Raw genomic sequence first — 10,752 nt, 5'->3', positions numbered from 1 at the left:
AATGAGTGCAAGACAGAAACCTGTATTTGTTTTACATGATGGCAGAAGTGCTTGTGTCTTTTTCCTGTCTCATAAACACATAAGATAACAGGTATATCTTGCTGCCCTTACTTACACTTAGTTCACACTACATACGCATGTACGCATTTATGTATACACACACTCATCTGAGTTTTCTTTGATATTATCTTATTAGTTTTTATTTTTCCATTGGGAAGTGGAATAAGAATCTATCCTCCTTAAGCCTTGTGTGCGTGGATGTAGTGCAAATGATAGAGATGATTGAGGATGTTATGAATGAAAAGAAGCTCGATGTTCTGGCTCTAACTGAAACAAGAGGGTAAGAGAGTTTCAATGGGAAGAAATAAATTGGATTAGGTCATGGGTTTATAAGAGAGTTAGAGCCAAGAAAGGCTCAGCAATAATGTTGAAGGATCAGTTATGACAGGAAAAAAGGGATTATAAATGTATAAATTAAAGGATTATGTGGAGTAAAATAAGGGTCGAATAAGAAAAGTGGGTTATAGCAAGTGTTTATGCACCTGGGGAAGAAAGAAGTGTAGAGGAAAATGAGAGATTTTGGGAGATGTTGAGTGTGTGGGGAGTTTTGAACTAAGTGAGAGAGTACTTGTGGTTGGGAAAATAAATGTTAAAGTGGGAAAAAATGGTGTGAGGGGAGTAGTAAGTTTGGGGAGCCTTTAATTGAACTACGTATGTAGAGAGGTTTAATAAGTAATACATATTTTAAGAAAAAGAGGATAAATAAACATGGTATGATATAGCAAATAATGAAAGTAGTTTGTTAGATTTTGTATTAGTAGATACAAGGTTGATGGGTAGACTTCAGGATGTACAAGTTAATAGAGAGGCAACTGATATATCAGATCATTATTTACTTGTAGCTAAGATTAGAGTAAGAGGTAGATGGAGCAAAAGAAAAATGGCGACGGCAAGAAAGAAGTTAAAGTTTATAAACTAAGGGAGGAGAAAGTTAGGGCGAGATAAAATTTGTAAAGCTTGCGATAAAGTTTATTACGGTCAAACTGGTAAAAGTCTCGAACGTAAATTAAAACAACATAAATTTAGCATTAGAACTGGACAAGATTCCAATGCTCTATTTATTCACGTGAAAGATTTTAACCATCCAATTGATTTTCAAAAAGTTGAGAAAGTTGTATCAAGCAAGTCCATGGTCGACAGGAATATAATTGAATCTTGTTTCATAAAAAGCACTTTTGAAAATAATATGAATATTTCCTTGAGTTTATATAAATTAGATTCATTTATATAATTAATAAAATTTGGTTAGAGTTTAATAATACATTAGACAAATAATAAACCTTATTTCTTGGGTAGAATAATTTGTTAGTGGGATGTGGTGAGGACCTGTCTAGTTGGACCAGCGGACCTACTGCAGTGTTCCTCTTTTCTTATGAGTCCGGTATTGTCGCGCGTCAGGTGTTTCTTTGTTGTGGGAGTTGACTGTGAGGTGTAGTCCTCGCCCTTTAATTGCCTTCCTTTGATGTATTACTTTCACAGTTCCTTGACAATGTGAGTAGTCACGAAAGCGCTTGGAATTTCACTACTCTTTCACAGTGGTTGTTTTGCACATTAATATATATATATATATATATATATATATATATATATATATATATATATATATATATATATATATATATATATATATATATATATATATATATTCCTTGTCTATATATATATATATATATATATATATATATATATATATATATACACACACACACACGTCGTGCCGAATTGGTAAAACTTGCGGTTTGGGCTTATATAATAACGCTTTGTTTGCCGAATAAGGCAAGCTAAAATTTGTGTATGGAATAATTTCGCAAAAATCATTCTAAATCTAGTGAACAAATATATTTCAAGGTGTTTGTTTATTATTAAATTATTGTAACTTTATCTAAAATATATTAAGTTGGATTAGACTAAATTATGTTTTTTTATAAGGTTACTTAAGTTTTCTAAGGTTCTTTTGGTATAAAATTATTAATTTTTACATTAAAATAAATGAAAAAATATATCTTCAAACGTATAAGAGAAAATTTTAGAAAAGACTTAATTTTTAACGAGTTCTTGCTAACTGACCAATTTTATCTATTTTACCTATATACATGTAGATGAATGGTTCACAGAACCGACACGTTGATAAATTAGACACATGTGCAACTCTTGGGTATCTTTATTAAGGAAACGTTTCGCCACACAGTGTGTCTAATTTATCAACGTGTCGGTTCTGTGAGCCATTCATCTACAAGCCTGTCAGACACTGCAACTTCTTGGGATCTTAATTCTTGGGAATTCTTCGCTTGCCTAACCCTTGGGCACGACCTACTTCCACATTGAACAAATGTGACACCACCTACGACTGCTGCACCTCTCTTGCCTACGGTTTATAAGCTCCTTCTTCTACTCAAGAATGATGGACTGACCACATCGACTCAAGGTTGAGGGACTGATTACATCATTCTCCACCTGTTCTTCAAGCTTCTCCTGTGTATGGACTGATGAAGCCACTGTGTGGCGAAACGTTTCCGACCAAAATACTGTGACTTTTTTTCTTTAAACTTCTAAGACTGCATTCTCAAGTAACCTCACACAATGGAGAGGAAAGTTCAGATATCTTAGTCCCTCCTGAATTATTATCAAGCAATTTAACTTTGAGGTGAATTTTATTCTACTTAATAAGCTTGTGTGATTTAGCTGAGGTTAATTTGAAGTTTTTTTCCACAGCATTTATTCATGGGTATGGCGGACCGCTGACGGTGGAGAATAAGCCATGGAGAACCAAACTGCTGGGAGGTTTCTTGAAGGCCGGGAAACAAATGGGGTACGATGTAATAGACCCCAGCATCCCTGACCCAATAGGTGAGTGATCCAACTTTCATCTTGTGTGTATGAGAGAAAAAGAGAGATCACTAACAATTATCTGTGAGATAACAGGTTTAATCACTGCCACAAGATGGGACATCAAGAAGGTCACTGTCAAAACAAAGTACAACTTTAGACCTAGCCTTGGAACCAGCCAGAAAACCAGAAAGATTTCAGAACTCGTGAACATTCTTACACATCACCCATTCAGCTATTTCTATCTCAGCTCAGCAGGTGGTTCCGTACCTTGTATACCTGGAGTTTACCTGGAGAGAGTTCCGGGGGCGTTGACTGTATGGCACCAGACCCTAGAGCTACTCCCCAGTGGCTGCCCCAGTATCCTGCCTGCCTCAAGGGCAGACACCTTACGCACTCATTTAGCTAAGCTGAAGTTAGCATGATGAGTATCAGCATCCCGTATGCCAACATTAGGAAACTTCATTACTAATGATGGTAAGTTCACACACAGTTTCGTGAATGCTCAGTTTCCTGATATGATCGCAGTTCTTAAAACATCTTTGAACGACCGAATTACGAAAAATTTTGAAAGAATTTCTGACTACACTTCATGAATGCGAAGAGACAGGCAAGAAACACCTCGTTTCTAGTTATGTATAAACACAAGTACCTCCGATCTAGCAAGTGCATTATATAGACCTCAGTGGTGGAAAATGTGGACTCCCTTCTGCTTCAATATAAATGTCAACATTTATAATTGTTGGTGACCTCAACCATAGTCTTACACAGAAGGATACTGATAAATTTGTTTCAGTGTCTGGCATAAAAACCTTTAGATATCCCTACTTACCTCTTGGTCCTCTCTTGACTGTTGTAAGGCACAGTCACTAGCAAACCTTATGGGTATGTTGGCTTATCACAAAGCTGTCTTTACGGCACTGAAGATACCAACAGATCATCTTGGCTGTGTGAGAGAAGAAACTATCGGGTCCTTTGCTCAGAGGTTGTCGTCTCCAATTGGAATACTCTTTTCCAAGGTTTTTTTTGTAAAACAAATGTCTTCCTCATTTATTTCTGAGTACAAGCGTATTATAGATAGTGAGATACCTCTTTTACTCTCAGAGAGTAAAAGAGATGTCTCACTATCTATAATACGAACCTCCACAGGTAAAAAGAAGTTCAAAACTGGGCCATCTCTAGATTGAAAACTGATACTAAAAAGAAACCTGGCACCAGGAAAAGTGGGCTCCAAAACAAGTGAATATACTCATTGGTCAAGGACCCGAGAAGGATATTTACCTTATGAAATTATTCCACCTATAAATCGTCAGCTCAGGACTGTCTGCTAGCAGTCAAGAGAACCTGATATGTTTGCTCAGCGCTCTGCTGCCAAAATGTAAATCCCTGATTAAGTTAGGAAACCTCCTCTGGTTGCCGCAGGACGGTGTTAAAGTTGTCAGAGGTGACAGTAAGACAGGAGGAAGCATATCTCCTCCTGAAATCCTTGGACGTAGAAAAAACTGTGGGACCGGACAAGACGAGTCCAAGATTGCTGAATATACGTTCAGATCAGATATTATCACATTTAACTCGCATCTACCAGCACTGTCTAATAGAGAGTAAGTGGCCTTCGTGGGAAACGGTACATGTAGCTCTTGTTCACAAAAAGAAATGGGTAACAGAAATCAACAGCTACAGATTAGTGTCAATCACTAGCAAAATTCTTGAAACAATAACTTCAAGGTAAATGGCATCATTTTTTGACTACCACTTACTTCTTTGTGATCGTCAATATGGTTGGTGACCCGCTAAACCTCTCCACTGTATGGCACCAGTCCCTGGATGAATCCAAGATCAGCTATCTTCTTTCCACCAAGTATAGTCCCAGAGACTCTTAGCAAAACTGCCAGCTCTTAAGAGTCTCTGGTACTGCATTACACCTCTAATGTGGCAATCAAGAAGACAGTCAATTTTCTACATGGAAGTGTACTTTGTCCATTATCATGGATTGTCTACTTTAAGGACCTTCTCTGCCTAATCTCAGAATCCCAGTTACTTATTCAAGAGAGGAACTACCAGCTGTGCTTCCGCTCATCAAACGCCAGCTGACAAATGCATAATCCTGGGGAAAAGATGGCAGGTTTCATTTGCTTCTGAGAAAGCATAAATGATGGCCTCTAGGCAGCATTATGTTGAACCTGGAGCAGTGGTAAGAATGAATGGAAGAGTGCTAGAACCCGGGCATGAAGTAGGTATCCTAGAGGTTAAAACTGACTCCAAAATGTCTATGAAGTATGTGTTAAATCTTGAAAGTAAGACAGCCAAGGAATTAACAGCACTAAGGCCTATCTCGCACATACTCGACAGCAGTGGCTGCAAAACTCGATACGAGGCACGGATGTGCTCACGCCATGAGAATACATCACTCTCTTTGATTACCTGCTTCCCCCGTCTCATCTACGACTTCTGGACAGAATAGAGAACCGAGCAAGTCTGCTTACCTCTCCCTTGAACCTGGCCTGGGGACATCTGTCATTACAGGAAAGCCTTAACATCAGAGGTATGTGGTTGGTCTTACTGTTATGTACAAGGCCAATGTTGTCAAGGTTCTACACTTGAATACACTTCGCGAATAGTGAGGAAAAATTTTTTATACCACAAGACGGGCAGCTAACAGCAACTGCACTCAGGATTATACCCTTCTCATGAACATCATTTCATCTGAGATCATTCTTCTTAGAATGACTCTCAAATCTGGAACATTCCTGCACAACTGGCTCCAACTTGTCCTGTTCCTTATATATTCTAGCAATAAAAATTTAACAAAGGTAATTCTAGGTAAGGTTTTGAAATGGGCTGAGGTTGGTAACAACCTCAACACAGCCTACGCGGCAGGTTTCTTCAGTCAAATACAGAGTGGATTGTAGGCAACAAGAGCAGTGACTAGGTAGATATAATGTAATCAGTCCATAAACCTTGGGGAAATAGTTTGAGGTGGTCAGTCCCTCAGCCTGGAGAAGAGTTCAGCTTCATGGTCTGGAATGTGAAACTGAAGCATAAGAATGGAGTCTTAAATACTGTTTAAAATGAAGTGTGGAAAATCTGGAAGACACAGCAGGGTTGGGGGGGGGGGACCACTAGTAGAAACGACAAGGTAAGGAATGGAGGAAAACTGCAGCAAGCCTACTGGCCCATTTTAAGCAGGCCCCTCTGGAATTCAACCTTTCTCAATCGTAACTGGTACTTAAGCGATGAAATTGTGGAAGATGTCATCTGTACCAGGATACCGTTGTGTTGCACTGTCTGAGATGTATGCTGAAAACTGTATAAAACTGAAGAGTAAGACAGATTTGCAATAATTTGGTATTTCTCTAAGGTTAATGGACTGATTGGATCACCTATACCTTGTAACTGCTACTATTGCCTACAATCCACTCTCTGTATTTGATTGACGAAGTCTACCACGTAGGCGAAACTTTTTAACAATAAAATACCCAACTGTTACACGTGTCTTACTCCTCAACGTGTAGGTATATTATTTCATTTTTAATTTTTATCTTGTACAGAGAGGTAGGAACTCTTAACCTAACCCAGTAAAACCATTGTGTGTGTGTAGACAGAGAGATCCATTGCCCAGCAACACAGCAAGTTTTGGATCTGTCAACTATCGTACACCTGACAGTGCACTTGCCATCACTGTTCCAACACCTGCCGGTACACCTGACAGTACACTTGCCATCACTGTTCCAACACCTGCCGGTACACCTGACAGTACACTTGCCATCACTGTTCCAGCACCTGCCGGTACACTTGACAGTACACTTGCCATCACTGTTCCAACACCTGCCAGTACACCTGACAGCAGTGCTCCATCTACCAATACTGAGTCAGAATTTTCTCCACTAGAGATTGGTGCAGCTAATAATCAAGTGACCAACATTGCACCTGAACAGATGCTGCGCCAAACCACGACCAGAAGTGACGTATCTGGTAGAACTGGACGAGATCGTGGTAGAGGACGTGGAAGAGAAAGATAAAGATGTTTATTTTGACAAATTATGTGGTTGTACAGAGGAATATAATAGTTGGGTGTACATGTCAAAAGCCCCTTTGTATGCAGAGCATTTCGGTAGACACACACAGCCGACTCACCTTCCACCAACACAATCCCAGGAAAACGCTTAATAGACACCTAATCATCAGGCTCACCAGTGTCAGAAATTACAGAGAACTCAGCTCCTAAATCAGCAGCGAAACACAAGAGGTACAGTAAATATGAGTCCACCCTCCCAGGCACCTAGACAGTGCTCTCGTTGTCACTGGAGGGGACACACCACTGACACTCTGCGAGATACCAGGCGCAATTACTGCCACCAAAGGGGACATCAAGAGGATCAATATCGTAAAAAAAGAGGAACTTGACAGACAGGATGACCAGTTCTTTAGAGATTTGTTCTTGGAACAAGCAGGATCTTAAAATTCGTAAACACACACGTCACCCGCTCAGCCATTCCTATCTCGGCTCAACAGGTGCCTTATATAAGACCACAGAGTTGCATCCCAGCTGCTGCCCCGTGTCCTACCTGTCTCAAGGGCAGGCACCTTATCCATCAATTCAAGCTGAAGACAATCATGAGGAGTCAGTCCATCAGCATCCTGTCGGCCAATATTAGAGGCTTCATTATCGATGATGGGAAGCTCATGCACGCTTTCGTGAACACTCGACGTCCCGACGTGAGCACCGTTGTTGAGACATTTTTTTGAACGTCAGGACTACAGACAATTTTGCTACAACTGCTGGCTACGCCTCATGGATGAGAACAGATAGACGACGATAAGGAGGAAGGAGGCTCCGTTGCTTGCTTCTTTAAAAGTGTACATGCCCAGCTTATTGATGTTGTCATCCCTACCCACCCAGAAATAATGTTCTTCAAGCTATGCATAAACACTAGTCCCTCCGTGCTAGCATGTGCAATGTACAGACCTCAGCAGCAACATGCAGACCCCCTTCAACTTCTTAATGGAGAATATGAATTCCCTTCTGCTTGAACACAAATGTCAACATATTATAATTGTTGGTGATCTCAACCAACATCTTATACAGAGGGACTTTGATGACCTTCTTGCAGTGTTTGACATGGAAAACTTCGTTGATTTCCCTTCTCACACCTCTGGCTCCTCCCTCGACCGAGTAGTGAGCGATTTATCGGAAGACATGGTCACTTGGAAACCCTTGATGGTTATGTTAAATCATTTGTCCACAAGGACGTCTTCATGACATTGAAAATTCCAACAGAACGAGGTGAAGAATCTACAGGCACAACCTGGCTCTGGGAAAGAGGAAACTGTCCAGCTCCCTTGCTCTGAGCTCGCTATCACAGATTGGAATACTCTTCTCCAAGGTGATGTTGACAGCTAAGTGACTGTATTCACTAAACACATCCTTAATGTTCAACAAGAACACATCCCTTACTGGCAGTATGTGACGAAGCCTACAGATCAGCCTTGGTTCGGCATTCGCTGTCGAGGTGCTGATACTGCTAAGCATAAGCCTAGAAGGTATAAGAGGCATCCCACTATCTGTAACAGGACCCTGCACAGGAAAACCAGTTAGCAATGGAAGAAGTCCAAAAGTGGGCCATCTGTAGATGGAGTTTGCTGGTGTCAGGTAGAGTGGGCTCCAAAACCTGGTGGTCTTTGGTCATAGACCAACAAGGCTATTCATCTGATGAAATTATTCCACCTCTAAATCGACAGGATAGGACCATCTCTGTTAGAGATCAGGAGAAAGCTGGCCTCTTTGCCAAACACTTTGCTGCCAAGATGCAAGTTCCTGATCCAGTATTACGAACACAGGTGAAGAATGGCCTGTGAGACCTGGTCGTAATGGAAATGTGGAGCAAACAAAACTCAACAGAAGACTAATTTATTTTGCCTTCAACAGATGATGTACACTATGTGCAATATGTTCAGATAGAATAATAAGCATACACCAGAGTGACAGATGGCAAAGCAGAAGCCAGAATGCGTGCACCGTGCTCAACCAGCAGCTAGGCAAGTCTGCAAATGCTTATCACAAGTGAACCAATCTGCTTCAGCTTTGGTGGGCTTGCCCGTGATTGGCCAATGAACCAAGGTACTGATTTAACTACGGGTACCCTATTGATCGTTAAACCCTTAGCACCCGGTTTGCTGGTTAGGAGGCAGTCTATATGGGAGTGTGACATACGCTGAATATATTGTAACATACTCTTTGCATGCCTAAGCCAGCAAGGTAACCTCTTTGGCGAGCTGCAAGAAATGTGTCAAAGTTGTCAGTGATGACAATAAGGCAGGATGAAGAGTACCTTCTCCTTAAATTGCTGGACAAAGAAAAGGGTTTGAACCCAGATAAGTTGAGCCCAAGAGTGCTGAGTAGATGCGCAGACCAGCAAGCAGCACCTCTAACTCGCATCTATCCTAGTACAGTGTAAATGGCCTTCTCTTTGGAAGAGCTGAGCGGAAATCAGCAGTTAAAAACTAGTGTCACTCCCGTCAATCACTGGCAAGACTCTTGAGACGATAATCTCACGGCAGATAACTGGGGTTTTCGACTACCACTCTTTTCTTTTTGACCATCAATATGACTTCAGAAAAGGTTGCGCTGCTACTGATTTCTTGTTAAACTTCTCCACTAAGTGGCGCCAGACACTGGATAAATCCGAAGTCAGCTGTGTGGTAGCACTGTACATTGCTGGTGCTTTAGACCGACTATAGCACCAGAGACTTAGCAAAACTTCAACCACTGGGAATCGCCGGCTCTACACTATGCCTCCTCAGGACAGTCAACAAGACACACTATTGGTGCAAGTGTTCCACAAGGAAGTTTGTTTGGGTCATTTTTATGGAATGTCTACCTCAATGACCTTCACCTTATTCCCACAATCCCATGCGTATGCAGATATCTGTACTTTGAAATGCCAGCTACATCAATCATCATCTTGCACCTATTTCAACCTGGGAGAAACGATAGTAGTTCACATTTGCTAATAAGATAACACATGTGATGGTGATCTCTAGGTACCATGATGGTAATGCTGGAGCAGTGGTAAGAATGAATGGGGGAGTGTTGGTACCCGGGAACGAAGTTGATATCCTTGCGGTGAAATTTGACTCCAAACTGACTATGAAGAACCAAAAAAACCGGCCAGGAAGTTTACAGTACATCGACATATCTCGCATCTGCTCAACAGTAGAGGATGAGCAAGACAGCTCATCTCTCTCCTGCACCCAGCCTGGATAGCTCTATTATTCCAGCAGAGCCTTCAACACAGGAGGGATGTGGATGGCCTTACTGTTATGCACAAGGCCAATATTATCAAGGTACCACACTTGGCTCCACTCCGAGGACAGCAAGAAGTGAGAGAGAGAGAGAGAGAGAGAGAGAGAGAGAGAGAGAGAGAGAGAGAGAGAGAGAGAGAGAGAGAGAGAGAGAGAGAGAGAGAGAGAGAGAGAGAGATAGAGAGAGAGAGAGAGAGAGAGAATTACTAAAGGTTAATTACAAGAGCAAGCCTTTGCTCGTTATCTCCTCGATTCAATGTTCAGTTAAATTAGGTTTTTGTTTTTATAAGGAATTGCCTCTTATTTTCTCTCTTACATACAGCCATCAAATCTTTTTATATATTTGTAATTTTTGTTGACTTACATTGGCCACTACCATTACTACCTCCACCACTACTACCTTCTACCTCTACTACTACTACTACTACTACTACTACTACTACTACTACTACTACTACTACTACTACTACTACTACTACCACCTCCTGGCCAATATACACTCCCTTCTTCTCTCCTTTCCGTTAGTGTGAGTTTGTAAATGGTCCAAATCGGACCGAAACGTCG

General features: G+C 41.0%; 1 protein-coding gene across 1 annotated transcript in view; it reads left to right on the top strand.

Moving 5' to 3' along the window:
• The first annotated feature begins 278 nt into the window (after positions 1-278).
• Positions 279-10,752, top strand: part of LOC138854137 (glucose dehydrogenase [FAD, quinone]-like) — a 132,727-nt gene continuing 122,253 nt past the window's right edge. The window contains exons 1-2 of the mRNA XM_070095367.1: positions 279-340; positions 2,729-2,907. Of these exons, the coding sequence (XP_069951468.1) occupies positions 279-340; positions 2,729-2,907 (241 nt within the window). The remainder of the gene's footprint in view (positions 341-2,728; positions 2,908-10,752) is intronic.

The sequence above is a fragment of the Cherax quadricarinatus genome, chromosome 50, assembly GCF_038502225.1.
Source record: "Cherax quadricarinatus isolate ZL_2023a chromosome 50, ASM3850222v1, whole genome shotgun sequence".
Lineage (NCBI taxonomy): Eukaryota > Metazoa > Arthropoda > Malacostraca > Decapoda > Parastacidae > Cherax > Cherax quadricarinatus.
The sequence above is the reverse complement of the archived record's forward strand: the minus strand, read 5'-3'. Positions and strand labels throughout refer to the sequence as shown.